This window comes from Salmo salar, chromosome 14, assembly GCF_965601325.2.
Source record: "Salmo salar chromosome 14, fSalSal1, whole genome shotgun sequence".
NCBI lineage: Eukaryota > Metazoa > Chordata > Actinopteri > Salmoniformes > Salmonidae > Salmo > Salmo salar.
In genome coordinates, this window is record NC_138304.1 from 23598812 (window position 1) to 23619688 (window position 20877).

The 20877-nt window shown below is 40.9% G+C and overlaps 1 protein-coding gene across 1 annotated transcript; it reads left to right on the forward strand.

Annotated features, from left to right (window-relative positions):
- The first annotated feature begins 6063 nt into the window (after positions 1-6063).
- LOC106569104 (uncharacterized) lies at positions 6064-18260 on the forward strand. The gene is made up of 3 exons (XM_082960680.1): positions 6064-6491; positions 6681-6989; positions 17893-18260. Exons 1-3 carry the CDS (start codon positions 6446-6448, stop codon positions 18258-18260), a joined length of 723 nt encoding a protein of 240 aa, XP_082816806.1. The 5' UTR covers positions 6064-6445.
- Positions 18261-20877: the final 2617 nt, after the last annotated feature.

The following is a 20877-nucleotide window of genomic DNA, read 5'->3' on the forward strand; positions in this document are numbered from 1 at the left end:
GCCACAATCATTTTCCAGCACTGCCTTAACCCTCTTGGGCATAGAGTTCACCAGAGCTTCACAGGTTGCCATTAGAGTCCTCTTCCACTCCTCCATGACAACATCACGGAGCTGGTGGATGTTAGAGACCTTGCACTCCTCCACCTTCCGTTTGAGGATGCCCCACAGATGCTCAATAGGGTTTAGGTCTGGAGACATGCTTGGCCAGTCCATAACCTTTACCCTCAGCTTCTTTAGCAAGGCAGTGGTCGTCTTGGAGGTGTGTTTGGGGTCGTTATCATGTTGGAATACTGCCCTGCGGCCCAGTCTTCGAAGGGAGGGGATCATGCTCTGCTTCAGTATGTCACAGTACATGTTGGCTTTCATGGTTCCCTCAATGAACTGTAGCTCCCCAGTGCCGGCAGCACTCATGCAGCCCCAGACCATGACACTCCCACCACCATGCTTGACTGTAGGCAAGACACACTTGTTTTTGTACTCCTCACCTGGTTGCCGCCACACACGCTTGACACCATCTGAACCAAATAAGTTTATCTTGGTCTCATCAGACCACAGGACATGGTTCCAGGAATCCATGTCCTTAGTCTGCTTGTCTTCAGCAAACTGTTTGCGGGCTTTCTTGTGCATCATCTTTAGAAGAGGCTTCCTTCTGGGACGACAGCCATGCAGACCAATTTGATGCAGTGTGCGGCGTATGGTCTGAGCACTGACAGGCCGACCCCCCACCCTTTCAACCTCTGCAGCAATGCTGGCAGCACTCATACGTCTATTTCCCAAAGACAACCTCTGGATATGACGCTGAGCACGTGCACTCAACTTCTTTGGTCGACCATGGCGAGGCCTGTTCTGAGTGGAACCTGTCCTGTTAAACCGCTGTATGTTCTTGGCCACCGTGCTGCAGCTCAGTTTCAGGGTCTTGGCAATCTTCTTATAGCCCAGGCCATCTTTATGTAGAGCAACAATTCTTTTTTTCAGATCCTCAGAGAGTTCTTTGCCATGAGGAGCCATGTCGAACTTCCAGTGACCAGTCAGTATGAGGGAGTGTGAGAGCGATGACACCAAATGTAACACACCTGCTCCCCATTCACACCTGAGACCTTATAACACTAACGAGTCACATGACACCGGGGAGGGAAAATGGCTAATTGGGCCCAATTTAGGGGTGTACTCACTTTTGTTGCCAGCGGTTTAGACATTAATGGCTGTGTGTTGAGTTATTTTGAGGGGACAGCAAATTTACACTGTTATACAAGCTGTACACTCACTACTTTACATTGTAGCAAAGTGTCATTTCTTCAGTGTTGCCACATGAAAAGATGTACTCAAATATTTACAAAAATGTGAGGGGTGTACTCACTTTTGTGAGATACTGTATGTCTATATAGCATTTACGGTGCATGAATTGCAATATGATTCATTCAAAACATGTCTAACATTATTTATTTCAGGTAGCAGTAATGAGGAGGAAATAATATCAGCCACAACTGAAGAGTGTGTATTTGAGGGTGATGGTGTTACTCTGTCCTGCAACTACACTGGCTCCTACAGTAGTGATACTTTACTGTGGTACCAACAATACACCAGATCAGAACCAGAAATCCTGCTTCTACTCACTGAAGGAGGGTTAAAGACACATAATGAATCGACCCATCCTCGACTGTCTGTTAAACAAAATGAAGATAAGACCCATGTGGATCTGGAGATCACCTCCACTGAAGTGACTGACTCTGCTCTGTACTACTGTGCTCTGAGGCCCACAGTGACAGGAAACCACTAAACAATGTACAAGAACCTGACAACACACAATATACTGTAGAAAGAAAGCCATAACATAAAACATTTCATGTTGGTGTCAAGAGGAGGGGCTGTATAATCAAAGACCCACATATAGCTTATGGATGTTTTGTTCAGGAAGTAGCTAGTTAGTCAGGTCTCTCAGTGCTGTCTATTGGTTTCTCAAAGGTCTAGCAAGATGTTTTTCTTCTCATTTGTTCTCTTTTCAGCTTTTTTAGGTGAGTTGTTATTATATGAATTGAAATCTTTTAATTTAATCTTACAGTGAACGAACAGCACAAAAACATGGTAATTCCACATTCATAATTTTTAAATGTCAGTTACAACTGCACAGTTGTACAGTTACAGATGTTATTTGACCAAATCTTTTTGCAGAAAACAGTTTTGTGGAAAAAATAAACCCTTCGACTCCAGAAGAGCTTGTTCAGGAGGGAAGGAATGTCCATCTCTCCTGCAAATATGATGGCATTGTGTACAATCTACAGTGGTACCGCCAATATCCCAGATCCCAACCAGAATTCCTCTTGTACATCACACCAAAGGGGTCTGGTCTGACAGTTTCCATTGACAAAGTGGACAAACGTGTGGATCTCTTCTGCTAATGTGACAGACTCTGCTCTTTACTACTGTGCCATGAAGACCACAGTGACAGGAAACTGTGACACTGTACAAAAACCATGGGAGGAAACAGACATCCTGTATGACATACTTAAGTAACATACCTACTGTATGTTAAGTTGTGTTTTCTATGTATAATAATAGTTCCATCCAGTGTTCAACATTCTGCCCAACAAGGTGAAACCTTGACATTGCTTGTATTTTCAAGGGCAAGTTACTAGTGAGAGTCAATAGGTGTCAGTGGAGTCTCATAGTTTGCTTCTATTCTTTTAACCTCTTCGCTATAGGGGGCAGTATTTTCTCGGCCGGATAAAAAAACGTACCCAAATTAAACGGCCTACTTCTCGGGCCCAGAGTCAAATATTTGCATATTATTAGTAGATTTGGATAGAAAACACTCTGAATGGTGTCTGTGAGTATAACATAACTCATATGGCAGGCAAAAACCTGAGAAAAAGTCAACCAGGAAGTGTAGGATCTGAGAAATGTAGTTCTTCTTTCTAGTCCCTTTCGAAACTACAGTATCTGTGCTGTTATGTTGCACTTTCTAAGGCTTCCATTGGCTGTCTAAAGCCTTCAGAAAGTGGATTGAGCCTTCTCCTGTCTCTGGGCAGAGTATAGGAGCTCAGTTACTGAGTGGTCTGCCTGAGGACAAAGAGATTGGATATGCGCGTTCCCGCGAGCACGCTGTTTTTTCTTTTCCTCCTTGAATGAATACACTATTGTCCGGTTGGAATATTATCGCAATTTTACGTTAAAAATAGCATAAAAATAGATTTTCAACAGCGTTTGACATGCTTGTAAGTACGGTAATGGAACATTTTGACTTTCTGTGTCTCGAATTGCGCCCTTTTTGATAGTGACCTGAATGCACGGACAAAACGGAGGTATTTGGACATAACTATGGATTATTTCGAACAAAAACAACATTTCTTGTGTAAGTAGCAGTCCTGGGAGTGCATTCTGACGAAGATCAGCAAAGGTAATACAATATTTCTAATACCGCGATGGCGAGCTATGTACTCAGAATATTGAAAAATGTGCTTTCTCTGAAAAGCTATTTTAAAATCTGACACAGCGGTTGCATAAAGGAGTAGTCTATCTATAATTCTTAAAATAATTGTTATGTATTTTGTCAACGTTTATGATGAGTATTTTTTAAAATTCACCAGAAGTTTTTGGTGGGAAATACATTTTCTGAACATCAAGCGCCAATGTAAAATGCTGTTTTTGGATATAAATATGAACTTTATCGAATAAAACATACATATATTGTGTAACATAATGTCCTAGGAGTGTCATCTGATGAAGATCGTCAAAGGTTAGTGCATATTTTAGCTGTGTTTTCGGTTTCTGTGACATATACCCTTGCTTGGAAAATGGCTGTGTGATTATTTGTGTCTATCTACTCTCCTAACATAATCTAATGTTTTGCTTTCGCTGTAAAGCCTTTTTGAAATCGGACAATGTGGTTAGATTAACGAGTGTCTTATCTTTAAAATGGTGTAAAATAGTTGATTGTTTGAGAAAACTGAATTGTAGTATTTTAGTTGTTTTTGTATTCGCGCCATGCGATCCCATTGGCTGTTGGCTAGGGGTCCCGCTGGCGGAACTGGGTTCCGCTAGCGGAACGCCTAGATGTAAGAAGTTAACCCCTTAAATTCTCCATTGTGTTCGTTAGAATCTACCCTTTCCACAGTGGGGTCACATTAGTGGTACGCTACAAACAGAAGTTGGCACATCGACAGTGAGTCTCATCTTTCCATAGAGTGGTCACATACATTTTTTTGGCCAAACCGTTCTGACGCTACAGACATATTTGTGAGAAGATCGATTTTCAGGACGTCTCATGGTCTGACGAACACCGCTGCAGCTCAGCCACCTTCCACCGCAGATGCAGAACACCGCCATAGGCTGATGTGGTGGATTGAGACGCATCCCATGAAAAAAAATGATATCTCTATCTTAAATATTTGAAATATATATATATATATATATATATATATATATATATATATATATATATATATATATATATATATATATATTCTGAGCTTTCTTATATTTCATAGTTAAAGGACAGACACTTCTTTTTTGCCATTTATGAATGTGTTTTTAAATCTGTTTTTATGGGATTTTGGTAGTATAGGGCAAATTCAATATTTTATCAAATCATCTTGTTATATATTTTTTATACCTAAAGGTGTTCTAAAATTCCAAATCAAATAGCTTAATGATCCATTCAGTATGTCCTGAGAAGAGATCGTTATGCAGAAGGGAGCAATAGTGATGAGTTTAAAACCTGTTGGGGTTACAGGTTAGCAATGAACCCCGAGCCGGGATTGCTAACAAGGCTGGAAATTGAAAACATCAAAAATCTAATAGTTTCAATTTCTCAAACAATCAACTATTTTACACAATTTAAATGATAAACATCTCCTTAATCTAACCACATTGTTCGATTTTCAAAGAGGCTTTACGGCAAAAGCATAAAGTTAGATTATGTTAGGACAGTACATAGCCACAAAAGTACAAACATCCATTTTCAATTCAAGGTCAGGCATCACCAAAAAGCAGAAACCAGCTTGAATTATGCACTAACTTTTGTCAATCTCCATCAGATGACACTCCTAGGACATTATGTTATACAATACATGCATTTTTTGTTCCATCAAGTTCATATTTATATCCAAAAACAGCATTTTACAGTAGCGTGAAATTCAGATTTTTTTTCTTCTCTGAAATGCTTCCGGTGAACATAACAAAATTACTATTCGAAAACATTGGTAAATTATAATATTGTCATTCAAAGAATAATATATTATCATCTCGTAATTGCTACCGAATGGCCAGATCTCAAAATAACTTTACTGGGAAATCACATTTTGCAATAAACGGGGTGCTATGCTAAGAACAACAGGCTATGCTATACAGTTAGCATCATCTAAAATCGATAATAACATTGTAAATACCCCCTTACCTTTGATTATCTCCATCAGAAGGCAGGATCCCAGGTCCGGAAGGCATTCCAGGTCCGGAACAAATGTGGTTTCTTTTGACAAAGTTCATAATTTATGTCCAAATAACACCAAGTACTTAGCGTTCATTATGCTCCCACAAAACGTGGTGTGGGGCTGGTAAAATCACGCCGAAATGCTAAAAAAACCTAGTAAATAATCTATTTATGTTCGTTCAAACATGTCAAATGTTGTTTAGCATTAATCTTTTGGTCCATTTTTAACGTTAAACATCAGTAATATTTTCACACAACCTATCCTATGTCTAGATAAAAAATGATGACAAACTCACGTCTCTCAGATTTATGCGCAGGCGCAAAAAAATGAAGTGATGACATGTCAACTTCCTTGGATTCTAATTTGCTCTCTGTTTATCATAGACGCTTCAAACAACTTTATAAAGATCGTTGACATCTAGTGGAAGCCGTAGGTGTTGCGAAATGAATCCTTTCTCACTATGGTATCTATAAAACAATGACACTAAATAGTACAGTCACAAAATCCACATTTTTTTGGATCTATTTTTCACAGGTTTTTGCCTGCAATATGAGTTTTGTTATACTTACAGACACCATTCAAACTGTGTTAGAAAATTCAGAGTGTTTTCTATCCGAATGTGTTAATAATATGCATATCCTAGCTTCTGAGTTGGTGTAGGAGGCAGTTAAAAATGGGCACATATTTTTTTCAAAATGTCTCAATACTGCCCCCGAGCCCCAACAGGTTAAGAAGAGGTTTGATTCCAGGCTGAATTTCACTTCTAGCTCTGTCCCTTTGACTATCCAGAGGTTGCAGTTGTCTGAATCTGCTGTGTACTACTCTGCTCTGAGGCCCAGTGTGACAACAGGATATACAGCCCCCCTACAAAAACGAGTGTATCCTTGGCACCAGTGTAGAAAAAATCTAAGCCTTACGTCTGTGGTAGGTGTGATGTTAGCAGGGCTGTACACCTCACACAGTGACACACAGAAGGACATTTCAGAGGAGAGTGAAAGCATGCAAACATCCATCTGAAGATGGAGAAATCAATCAGTGTATTGATCATTCTGATTATGACTACAGGTAAACAACACCTAAACATTTGAAATCCTTGCATCCTTATAATCAAATTATTACATTATGGTATTTGTAATAAAACATATTTTGTTGAAGTAAAGTCATTTAAATGTGAATAACTTACTTGATTTCTAAAAAGTCTTTAAAAATAAGCATGTGTCATCAATCACTTTTATTATATGTTTTTCTCTGCAGGAATGATATCTGGAGATAGTGTGACTCCTGACAAGGAGAAGTACACCCCCACTGAGGGATCATCAGTGTCTCTGAGCTGTAAATATGAAACAAGCAGCGATTATGTTTCCCTTTACTGGTACCGGCATTATCCTAACCAGGCTCCTCAGTTTCTACTGTATAAAAGTGCCAGATCAAGGAAGCGTGAATATATCCCTGATGAGAGATATACATCCACAACATCCTGGACATCAACTGAACTGGTGATAACAAGACTAACCCTGGCAGACACAGCTCTCTACTACTGTGCTCTTGACACAATGATAAAAAGTGTATAGTACACCATACAAAAACCTGCAGACCAAAATGCTTTGATGAAGTGGAAATCATAATTAAACATTAACCACATTTGATGTCATGATGGCAGAAATTGAAATCAAAGAACTGTGGTCACACCTGTGCTGTGTGCTATCACCAGGTGGTCTAGTGTTTATCTGTCTTCATATTCAATGCACTGTGAGAAATATGTATTCTTCACTCTTCAATCAGTAGTGCTCAATTTCACTTAGCGTAGGCATTTTTTTTAATATTGGTTGGATAATCACTTGGGAATATGACAAAGTGCAAAAATATTATTATTTATTGTTGGCCCTATTCACAATTCACACAGCTTGGTGGTGTAGTATGAAAGTCAACCTGAAGGGGGCAACCTAACAAAGCACACACACCCCTGAATCAGAGCATGCCATACAGACAGACACCTCCCCATGGTCTACTACTGCATGTAATACAGAACAACATGAAGCATCAACAGTAAGACAGAGGGTGTCAGAGCTCTGTGATAGATAGATCACCATTGTTCTGATCCTAACCTTTTCCACTTCGAACTGACTGACTAGTCATGAGAAATTGGCTGATCCTGCATGTTCTGGCTGCATGCTGCTTTGGTATAACATCACTCTGTTCATCTGACTCTTCCTGTGCATTTGCTCATTTAATTTAACTACATTATTATTATATGTTGTGAAGATATATTCATCTTTCTTTTCAGTGTGCAGAGCAGAAGAGAATGTAACACAGCCAACAGAAGATGTAATGGTCGTAGAAAGATAAATAACAACACTCACTTGTCCATTCGTCAGAATTAATTAATCACCATATCTCTTCTGGTACAAACAACTAGCAAATATCACCTCCATGTTTATGCTGAGAAAGGATGTTCACCTGCAGACACTACTACTGAGTTCAAGGAGAGATTTGATGCCCTGCTGAATGTCACAGCAAAATCAGTCCCCTTAAAGATCCAGAGGTTACAGCTGTCTGAATTTTAGAGTAAATACGAAGATTTTCCTCATTTCAATTACATCAATCTGGTAATTGATCTGTCACCTATTCATATTTGTCAGTGGCAGTTATCAGCAGACCATCCAGACAAACTAACATAAAGTGTATGAAGAGGAGGGTAGTTTTGCTTACCTGAAACTACTCCTCAGCATACAGTGTACTGTGGTATAAACAGGATCCAGTATCAGCTCCCCAATTCCTCCTCTTCATCTTCCATGCCTCTAGGACTGTAGTGAGAGATAAACCTCCATACTCTTACCTCACTGTTAACCTGTTGGGGATAGGGGGCAGTATTTGCACGGCCGGATAAAAAACGTACCCGATTTAATCTGGTTACTACTCCTGCTCAGTAACTAGAATATGCATATAATTGTTTGATTTGGATAGAAAACACCCTAAAGTTTCTAAAACTGTTTGAATGGTGTCTGTGAGTATAACAGAACTCATTTGGCAGGCAAAAACCTGAGAAGATTCCAAACAGGAAGCGCTCTCTCTGACCATTTCATGGCCTTCTTGATCATCTCTAACCAAAACAGGGGATCTCTGGCATAACGTGACATTTTGTAACGCTCCCATAGGCTCTCAGAAGGTGCCAGAACGATGAATGGTGGCTTTGCAGGCCCTGGCTGAAAAACATTAGCGCATTTGGATAGTGGTCGATCTGAGGACAATGAGACTGAAGGCGTGTGCATGAGCCGACACCATGTTTACTTTCTCTGTCTTTGAATGAAAACAACGACTCCCGGTCGGAATATTATCGCTTTTTTATGAGAAAAATAGCATAAAAATTTATTTTAAACAGCGGTTGACATGCTTCGAAGTACGGTAATGAAATATTTTGAATTTTTTTGTCACGAAACGTGTCGGGCGCGTCACTTCTTTACCCTTCGGATAGTGTCTTGAACGCACGAACAAAACGCCGCTATTTGGATATAACTATGGATTATTTGGAACCAAACCAACATTTGTTATTGAAGTAGAAGTCCTGGGAGTGCATTTTGATGAAGAACAGCAAAGGTAATCAAACTTTTCTAATAGTAAATCGGAGTTTGGTGAGTACCACACTTGGTGGGTGTCAAAATAGCTAGCCTGTGATGGCCGGGCTATGTACTCAGAATATTGCAAAATGTGCTTTCACCGAAAAGCTATTTTAAAATCGGACACCGCGATTGCATAAAGGAGTTCTGTATCTATAATTCTTAAAATAATTGTTATGTTTTTTGTGAATGTTTATCGTGAGTAATTTAGTAAATTCACCGGAAGTGTTCGGTGGGAATGCTAGTCACATGCTAGTCACATGCTAATGTAAAAAGCTGGTTTTTGATATAAATATGAACTTGATTGAACAAAACATGCATGTATTGTATAACATAATGTTCTAGGATTGTCATCTGATGAAGATCATCAAAGGTTAGTGCTGCATTTAGCTGTGGTTTGGGTTTATGTGACATTATATGCTAGCTTGAAAAATGGGTGTCTGATTATTTCTGGCTGGGTACTCTGCTGACATTATCTAATGTTTTGCTTTCAATGTAAAGCCTTTTTGAAATCGGACAGTGTGGTTAGATTAACGAGAGTCTTGTCTTTAAAATGGTGTAAAATAGTCATATGTTTGAGAAATTGAAGTAATAGCATTTCTAAGGTATTTGAATATCGCGCCACGGGATTACACTGGCTGTTGAGTAAGCGTCCCACCTAGCCCATAGAGGTTAACTGATTTTTGTCCTCTGGCGTCCTTGGGTAGGCAGAAGGAGTCTGGAAGGGCAAGCGTCCCACCTAGCCCATAGAGGTTAACCTCTCTGGGCTAGGCGGGACGAATTCGTCCCACCTACGTAACAGCCACTTGGAGCCTGTGGCGCGATTTTATAAGTATTATAAAATAAGTATTATAAGTATAAGTATTATAATGGCCTAGTTGATTCAGATTGGTATTATGCTTCTCCCACTGATCTCACAGGAGCAGACATGGAACCCTGGCTGAGGAATGTACTGATTCTTGCTGCATTTTGTTATGGTATGATCATATGTTTCTAATTTGTTTACTGCCTTTGCTCTCTTATTTTACAATACAATACTACCATTTTTCCCCTCTCAATCATGTTGCTACATGATTTTCCTCCTAATACAATTGTGTATTACATTATTTTCCAGAATGCAGAGGAGAAGACTCAGTCATTCAGCAACCAGGAGATGTTATTGCTACTGAGGGAGAACAGGTAGCACTGGACTGTCAATTTGATACTGTGGATACAAATCCATACCTGTTCTGGTACAAGCAGGAAGCTAATGACTTCCCAAAGTTTATGCTGAAGCGGGCGACTTTTGGATCAGATAATGCCATTGAATTCCAGGGGAGATTCGATGCCCATCTCAATTTAACAACATTTAAATCAGCATCAAAATCAGTCCCCTTGTTGATCCAGAGGTTACAGCTGTCTGACTCTGCTGTGTACTACTGTGCTCTGAGGCCCACTGTGACAACAGGATATACAGCTCCCTTACAAAAACATACTGAGCTACAGTACACAATGACAGTACACCTTTCTGTACAGTATACAACACCACTTTGAAATGTACACAGTAACTTTCTCACTACCTCCCTGATACTACCAAGACTAGTGGTAGCAGATTATGATAATCATAGTGATGATGATGATGATTATGATGATGATCATGGTGAGGATGATTAAGTCATTTTTTATTCAATAAAAGTGCCTCTCAATTCAGCTTGAAATGTGGAAAAACTGTATGTCATTTATTAGAAAATATTATATTGGTTTTGGAATGTATCTTTAGGAGACTAGAGCAATACACAGTATTGTGTATAACACAGGAATGAAAAAGAAAGCATCAACCACAAGGGGACGACATTATCAAGTTGGTGTTGATTTCTATTCTGAAATGACTTGTCTATTTGAGCAACCCCTCTGTGCTGTGCTTCATGGTCTTGGCCTGTGCTGCCACAAAGACATTAATCAAGAGAGTACCAGCTTCATACAATCTAATATTTCATTTTGCTCTTGCTGTTGCTACAGTATCAGAATACAGCGAACAGTAGCTGAGGTTTGATCTTCAGTGTAAGATTGTCATGCAGAAATGTCTAATTTTCCTTGTGGTCTCAGGTAAATGTATATGATATATAGAGAACCTAACTTTTAACATGAGAAGCATTACTAGAATAGAAAAGGATGCTGCTACCATTAGATGATATGTTACAGTGAGACAGAATGTTATGTATAGTATTATCATTTGGATTTTATTGTTCTGTTTCTGTTCACTGCATTATCTTTACAGAACTGATTGCTGGGGATCACATTACTCCTGTAAAGCCCAGAGTCATCTGTACAGAAGAAGACGCTGTGACACTGAGTTGCTCATATTATACAAGCAGCGATAAAATGATGCTTTATTGGTACGATCACGTTTACTCCCGCACCCCCTCTCCCACGCTCAACGTCGCCCGTCTATTAACCACCTGTCCTGGCAACCCATCATTACTTACACATGGCAACCTTCATTACGCACACCTGCGTCTCATCATTAGGCACAACTGGACTCCATCACTTCCCTGATTTCTTCCCCTTTATTTAGCCCTCTGTTGTCATCAGTCCTTAACCTGTTAGGGCTAGGGGGCAGCATTTGCACGTCTGGATAAAAAAAATGTACCCGATTTAATCTGGTTACTAATCCTACCCAGTAACTAGAATATGCATATACTTATTATATATGGATAGAAAACACTCTAAAGTTTCTAAAACTGTTTGAATGGTGTCTGTGAGTATAACAGAACTCATTTGGCAGGCAAAACCCTGAGACATTTTCTGACAGGAAGTGGATACCTGATGTGTTGTATTACCTTTAAACCTATCCCATTGAAAAACACAGGGGCTGAGGAATATTTTGGCACTTCATTTTGCTTCCACTAGATGTCACCAGCCTTTACAAAGTGTTTTGAGTCTTCTGGAGGGAGATCTGACCGAACAAGAGCCATGGAACGATGATGTCCCATTAGACACCTGGCGCGCGAGTTCATGTTGGGTACCCTCGTTCCAATACGTTATAAAAGAGTATGCATTCGTCCACCTTGAATATTATTCATGTTCTGGTTAAAAAAGGCCCTAATGATTTATGCTATACAACGTTTGACATGTTTGAACGAACGTAAATATATTTTTTCCCCTCGTTCATGACGAGAAGTCCGGCTGGCTTAGATCATGTGCTAACAAGACGGAGATTTTTGGACATAAATGATGAGCTTTTTTGAACAAAACTACATTCGTTATGGACCTGTGATACCTGGAAGTGACATCTGATGAAGAGAATCAAAGGTAATGGATTATTTACATAGTATTTTCGATTTTAGATCTCCCCAACATGACGCCTAGTCTGTATCGCAACGCGTATTTTTCTGGGCGCAGTGCTCAGATTATTGCAAAGTGTGATTTCCCAGTAAGGTTATTTTTAAATCTGGCAAGTTGATTGCGTTCAAGAGATGTAAATCTATAATTCTTTAAATGACAATATAATATTTTACCAATGTTTTCTAATTTTAATTATTTAATTTGTGATGCTGACTTGACTGCCGGTTATTGGAGGGAAACGATTTCCTCAACATCAATGCCATAGTAAAACGCTGTTTTTGGATATAAATATGAACTTGATAGAACTAAAAATGCATGCATTGTCTAACATAATGTCCTAGGAGTGTCATCTGATGGAGATTGTAAAAGGTTAGTGCATCATTTTAGCTGGTTTTATGGTTTTGGTTACCCTGTCTTCGAATTGACAAAACATTACACACAACTCTTGTAAATGTACTGTCCTAACATACTCTAAATTTATGCTTTCGCCGTAAAACCTTTTTGAAATCGTAAAACGTGGTTAGATGTTCTGGTTAAAAAAGGCCCTAATGATTTATGCTATACAACGTTTGACATGTTTGAACGAACGGAAATATATTTTTTCCCCTCGTTCATGACGAGAAGTCCGGCTGGCTTACATCATGTGCTAACGAGACGGAGATTTTTGGACATAAATGATGAGCTTTTTTGAACAAAACTACATTCGTTATGGACCTGTGATACCTGGAAGTGACATCTGATGAAGAGAATCAAAGGTAATGGATTATTTACATAGTATTTTCGATTTTAGATCTCCCCAACATGACGTCTAGTCTGTATCGCAACGCGTATTTTTCTGGGCACAGTGCTCAGATTATTGCAAAGTGTGATTTCCCAGTAAGGTTATTTTTAAATCTGGCAAGTTGATTGCGTTCAAAAGATGTAAATCTATAATTCTTTAAATGACAATATAATATTTTAACAATGTTTTCTAATTTTAATTATTTAATTTCTGACGCTGACTTGACTGCCGGTTATTGGAGGGAAACGATTTCCTCAACATCAATGCCATAGTAAAACGCTGTTTTTGTATATAAATATGAACTTGATAGAACTAAAAATGCATGCATTGTCTAACATAATGTCCTAGGAGTGTCATCTGATGGAGATTGTAAAAGGTTAGTGTATCATTTTAGCTGGTTTTATGGTTTTGGTGACCCTGTCTTTGACTTGACAAAACATTACACACAACTCTTGTAAATGTACTGTCCTAACATACTCTAAATTTATGCTTTCGCCGTAAAACCTTTTTGAAATCGTAAAACGTGGTTAGATTAAGGAGATGTTTATCTTTCAAATGGTGTAACATAGTTGTATTTTTGAAAAATTTGAATTTTGACATTTATTTGGATTCAAATTTGCCGCTCTTGAAATGCACCTGCTGTTGATGGAGTGCACCACAGGTGGCACGCTAGCGTCCCACCTAGCCCCAAGAGGTTAAGGAGATGTTTATCTTTCAAAGGGTGTAAAATAGTTGTATGTTTGAAAAATTTGAATTTTGACATTTATTTGGATTCAAATTTGCCGCTCTTGAAATGCACCTGCTGTTGATGGAGTGCACCACGGGTGGCACGCTAGCGTCCCACCTAGCCCATAGAGGTTAAGTGTTATTGGTTTTTCTGTCACGTTCAGTAGGCTTCCCGTGTTTGTTCTTTTGTATCTGTTCAGTCTTAAAACTTCTCTAGGATAGGGGGCAGTATTTTGACGTCCAGATGAAAGGCGTGCCCAAATTAAACTGCCTGCTTCTCGGGCCCAAAAGGCAGGATATGCATATTATTAGTAGATTTGGATAGAAAACACTCTGACGTTTCTAAAACTGTTTGAATGATGTCTGTGAGAATAACAGAACTCATATGGCAGGCAAAAACCTGAGAAAGAATCCAACCAGGAAGTGACTTGTAGTTCTTCTATCTAATCCCTATTCAAAGTAGTGTCTATGGGGTCATTTTGCACTTCCTAAGGCTTCCATTGGCTGTCAACAGCCTTTAGAAACTTATTTCATCCGTCTACTGTTACTGGGCAGAGAATAGGAGCTCAGTCAATCAGTTGACTGCCTGGGACCAGTAAGTTGTTTACTGTGCGGGCACATTGGCGCGCCTCTCCTTCTTTTTCCTCTGTAATGAATACGCTATTGTCCGGTTGGAATATTATCGAAGTTGTATGTTAAAAAGACCCTAAGGATTGATTGTTAACATCGTTTGACAACTTTCTAGGAACGGTAATGGAACTATTTGACTTTTCGTCTCTGGTTTTGTACTCTCTCGTTATGCCTTTGGATTAGGGATCTAAACGCGCGAACAAAATGGAGGTATTTGGACATAAATATGGAGTTTTTTGAACAAAAATAACATTTCTTGTGGGAGTCCTGGGAGTGCATTCCGATGAAAATCAGCAAAGGTAAGGGAAGATTTATAATACTAATTCTGAGTTTAGTTGACTCCAGAACGTGGCGGGTAACTGTATAGCTTGCTTTGATGGCTGAGCTCTGTTCTCAGAATATTGAAAAATGTGCTTTCGCCGTAAAGCTATTTTAAAATCTGACACAGCACTTGCATTAACGCTACTCCTCCATACCCACATCTGTCTATTAAACTGAATAAGGAGAGAACCCGCGTGGATCTGGAGATCTCCTCTGCTGATGTACCAGACTCGGCTCTGTACTACTGCGCCTTGCAGCCCACAGTGACAGGAAATTGAGAAACACTGTACAAAAACCTGACAGCTCATGATAAACTCCTCTTATTCATATTTTAGGGCAGGGGTGTGGCTCACTACTGTAGGTAAAAAAAAATCTCCAGCAAAACTATTATTTTCCTTTGTGTACCGACATATTAGTAAATTACTGTATTCTTGTAATTCATTTAACTACATTTGTTAGGCTAATGTATAGTTTCTGTATTATTGGATTTTAGAGTAAATACCTAGATATTTTCTAACTTCAAATACATCTACCTTGTGATTTATCCAACACCTCTTCACATGTGTAAGTGTCAGTTTTCAGCAGACCATCCAGCCAAACCAACATGAAGTGTATGAAGAGGAGGGCAGTAATGTTCAGCTTTCCTGCTACTGCACCTCAGCATACAGTGAACTGTGGTATTGTGACGGTCGTCGTATGTAGTGGACCTCGCTCCACCTTCGGCGTTGCCCACTTTGATGGCGCCGATAGCTGCGCCGGGCAGGAGGGCCCCTCGGGCTGGGCCGGGGGGCAGGAGGTTCCCTCGGGCTGGGTCTAGGGGCAGGAGGGCCCCTCGGGCTGGGCCGGGGGGCAGGAGGGCCCCTCGGGCTGGGCCGGGGGGCAGGAGGGCCCCTCGGGCTGGGCCGGAGGGCAGTCTGGCCACTCTGGCAGTTCCGGGCAGTCTGGCCACTCTGGCAGTTCCGGGCAGTCTGGCCACTCTGGCAGTTCCGGGCAGTCTGGCCACTCTGGCAGTTCCGGGCAGTCTGGCCACTCTGGCAGTTCTGGCTCAGGATTCACCAGGCTGGGGAGACATAACGGAGCCCTGGCTCTGGGCGCAGGCCCTGGACTCACCAGTCTGGGAAGACCTGCTGGAGGCCTGGTTTGAGGAGGTGGCACAGGAGAGACCAGGGTGGAGAGACCCACTGGAGGACTGGTCCGTGGAGGAGACACGGGCTTGACCAGGATAGGGAGACCCACTGGAGGACTGGTCCGTGGAGGAGGCACGGGCTTGACCAGGATAGGGAGACCCACTGGAGTACTGGTCCGTGGAGGAGCCACGGGCTTGACCAGGATGGGAAGACATGCAGGAGGCTTGGTTCTGGGCGTAGGCACAGGACGTGCAGGACTGGGAAGACATGCAGGAGGCCTGTTTCTGGGCGCAGGCACAGTCTTTACTAGACAACCAGCACGCACCTCAGGACGAGGATGGAGAGCTGCCTCAGGTGACATCATTCCCACGACACGCTCATTAGGGCGTATGCCGTATTTTATGCACCATACTAGCAGCTCTCTCATCTCTCTCTCTCCTAATTTCCCCATTAACCCCGTCACACTCTCTGCCTCATATCCCTCACTCACCTCCAATGTCATCCCGACTGGCTCTGGTTCCGACCTCAGCTCCACCGACTGTCCCGTGTGCCCCCCCCAAAAAAATTATTGGGGCTGCCTCTCGCGCTCGTTGCGCTCTCTCTCCTCGTAATAGCGCCTCTCCGCTCTCGCCGCTTCAATCTCCCACTGCGGGAGGCGATAATCCCCAGCCTGAGTCCATGGTCCCTCTCCGTCCAGGATCTGTTCCCAAGTCCATTGGTCCATCACGCTGTACTCCTGCTGCTCCTTCCTCTTCCGCCGCTTGGTCCTGGTTTGGTGGGTAATTCTGTAACGGCTGTCTGAGGAAGAAGTGGACCAAAATGCGGCGGAGTTAGGGTTCGTCATATTTAATACACGAACACTATGCAATTCACAAAAAACAACAAAACTGACAGCCAACACAGTCCTGTCAGGTGCAACCACAATGACAAGAACAATTACCCACGAAACACAAAGGAAACGTAGGCAACTTATGTGTGACTCAACCACAACCCTCTACAGCTGTGCCTGATTGGAATTCACACGGCCAAAATCAATGAAACAATAAAACACACACACTCCCTTCTGCCACGTCCTGACCCAACTACACCCTCTACTGGTCAGGACGTGACAGCCAGGGGCTGCCTCGACATCATTCAGCTTTTTCCCGGATTCTGAGAGCCTATGGGAGCCGTAGGAAGTGTCACGTTACAGCAAAGATCCTAAGTTTTCAATAAAAAGAGTCAAGAAGCTCAAGGAATGGTCAGAGAGGGCGCTTCCTGTACAGAATCTTCTCAGGTTTTTGCCTGCCATATGAGTTCTGTTATACTCACAGACACCATTCAAACAGTTTTAGAAACTTTAGGGTGTTTTCTATCCAAAGCCAATAATTGTATGCATATTCTAGTTTCTGGGCAGTAGTAATAACCAGATTAAATCGGGTACGTTTTTAATCCGGCCGTGTACATACTGCCCCCTAGCCCTAACAGGTTAAAAGATTCAGGGCAGTAATTGTTTTATTCTTCTTATTTTGGTGAACAGCATACATTTTGAGACAATACCAGTAGAGGGCAGTCATGAGCTGAAATGTCTCTATTCAGAACTACAGCAAAACCATGAAGATGACATTTAGCAGCAATCCAACCCAGAAAGACAGTTGAACTCAAATACCTTTAGTGTAGAGAGGTGGAGCTACAAAGTCAATGAGTGCTTTGACATTACAGTATGTAGTCTACAATATGTTTGAAGAGAGGATAGCGATACACTCTTACTTGACAGCGCATGAAGCCAGTCATTCAGACCCCATGAAGATGTTTTATACAATTCTGCTTTTTTCAATGTTCATTGGTAAGTGCACAGGTTTTGCACTGCAGTTTTTGATTGCACACATATGTCTATATTGCATTTATTGTGCATGAATTGCAATATGATTTATTCAAAACATGTCTAACATTATTTATTTCAGGTAGCAGTAATGAGGAGGAAATAATATCAGCCACAACTGAAGAGTGTGTATTCGAGGGTGAAGGTGTTACTTTATCCTGCAACTATACTGGCTCCTACACTACTGATACTTTACTGTGGTACCAACAATACCCCAGATCAAAACCAGAATTCCTGCTCCTCCTCACTGAAGGAGGGTTAAAGACACATAATGAATCGACCCACCCTCGCCTGTCTGTTAAACTGAATGAAGATAAGACCCATGTGGATCTGGAGATCTCCTCCACTGAAGTGACTGACTCTGCTCTGTACTACTGTGCTCTGAGGCCCACAGTGACAGGAAACCAAAAAACACTGTACAAAAACCTGACAACACACAATATACTGTAGAAAGAAAGCCATAACATAAAAAATGTCATGTTGGTGTCAAGAGGAGGGGCTGTAAAATAAATGATCCACATGTAGCTTATGGATGTTTTGTTCAGGATGTAGCTAGTTAGTCAGGTCTCTCAGTGCTGTCTATTGGTTTCTCAAAGGTCTAGCAATATGTTTTTCTTCTCATTTGTTCTCTTTTCAGCTTTTTTAGGTGAGTTATTATATGAATTGAAATCTTTTAATTTAATCTTACAGTGAACGAACAGCACAAAAACATGGTAATTCCACATACATAATTTTTAAATGTCAGTTACAACTGCACAGTTGTACAGTTACAGATGTTATTTGACCAAATAGTTTTGCAGAAAACAGTTTTGTGGATAAAATAAACCCTTCGACTCCAGAAGAGCTTGTTCAGGAGGGAAGGAATGTCCATCTCTCCTGCAAATATGATGGCATTGTCTACAATCTACAGTGGTACCGCCAATATCCCAGATCCCAACCAGAAATCCTCTTGTACATCACACCAAAGGGGTCTCGTCTGACAGTTTCCATTGACAAAGTGGACAAACGTGTGGATCTCTTCTGCTGATGTGACAGACTCTGCTCTTTACTACTGTGCCATGAAGACCACAGTGACAGGAAACTGTGAAACTGTACAAAAACCTGTCAAGAACCATTGGAGGAAACTGACATCCTGTATGACATACTTAAGTAACATACCTACTGTATGTTAAGTTATGTGACAGATCTTCTGTGTCTGTGCTCCTCCTATAGACTGCCCTCCACAGTCATGAAGTCCAGTGACAAGGTTTTCTATGTATAATAATGATACAATAGTTCCATCCAGTGTTCAACATTCTGCCCAACAAGGTGAAACCTTGACATTGCTTGTATTTTCAAGGGCAAGTTACTAGTGCGAGTCAATAGGTGTCAGTGGAGTCTCATAGTTTGCTTCTATTCTTTTAACCTGTTAGGGCTAGGGGGCAGTATTGACACGGCTGGATAAAAAACATACCCGATTTAATCTGGTTACCACTCCTACCCAGTAACTAGAATATGCATATACTTATTACATATGGATAGAAAACACCCTAAATTTTCTAAAACTGTTTGAATGGTGTCTGTGAGTATAACAGAACTCAAATGGCAGGTCAAAACCTGAGAGATTCCTTTACAGGAAGTGGCCTGTCTGACCATTTCTTGAACTTCTTTTCCATCTCTATCATTTACTAAGGATCTCTGCTCTAACGTGACACTTCCCACGTCGTCCATAGGCGCTCAGAGCCCGGGAAAAAACAGAATGTCGTCATTCCAGCCCCAGGCTGAAACACATTATCGCCTTTCTCAAGTGGCCGATCAAGGGACACTGGCTTATGCGCGTGACCCCGACCGCCCCCGCCTTTGGGATTTTTTCCTCTGTTTGCCGAAAAGGAGATTCCCTGTCGGAATATTATCGCTTTTCTACGAGAAAAATGTCGTAAAAATTGATTTTAAACAGCGGTTGACATGCTTCGAAGTACGGTAATGGAATACTTAGAATTTTATTGTCACGAATTGCGCCATGCGCGCGACACTTCTTTACTATTTCGGATAGTGTCTGGAACGCACGAACAAAACGCCGCTATTCGGATATAACGATGGATTATTTTGGACCAAACCAACATTTGTTATTGAAGTAGCAGTCCTGGGTGTGTATTCTGACGAAGACAACAAAAGGTAATCAAACTTTTATAATAGTAAATATGATTATGGTGAGTGCTAAACTTGCTGGGTGTCTAAATAGCGAGCCCGTGTTGCCTGGGCTATGTACTTAGAATATTGCAAAATGTGCATTCACCAAAAAGCTATTTTAAAATCGGACATATCGAGTGCATAGAGGAGGTCTGTATCTATAATTCTTAAAATAATTGTTATGCTTTTTGTGAACGTTTATCGTGAGTAATTTAGTAAAATGTTAGCGAATTCCCCGGAAGTTTGCGGGGGGTATGCTAGTTCTGAACGTCACATGCTAATGTAAAAAGCTGGTTTTTGATATAAATATGAACTTGATTGAACAAAACATGCATGTATTGTATAACATAATGTCCTAGGGTTGTCATCTGATGAAGATCATCAAAGGTGAGTGCTGCATTTAGCTGTCTTCTGGGTTTTGGTGACATTATATGCTGGCTTGAAAAATGGGTGTCTGATTATTTCTGGCTTGGTACTCTGCTGACATAATCTAATGTTTTGCTTTCGTTGTAAAGCCTTTTTGAAATCGGACAGTGTGGTTAGATTAACGAGAGTCTTGTCTTTAAATGGCTGTAAAATAGTCATATGTTTGAGAAATTGAAGTAATAGGATTTTTAAGGTTTTGAAAATCGCGCCACAGAATAGCAGTGGCTGTTACGTAGGTGGGACGAATTCGTCCCGCCTAGCCTAGAGAGGTTAACCTCTTTGCTATAGGGGGCAGTATTTTCACGGCTGGATGAAAAACGTACCCAAATTAAACGGCCTACTTCTCAGGCCCAGAGTCAAATATTTGCATATTATTAGTAGATTTGGATAGAAAACACTCTGTTTGAATGGTGTCTGTGAGTATAACAGAACTCATATGGCAGTCAAAAACCTGAGAAAAAGTCAACCAGGA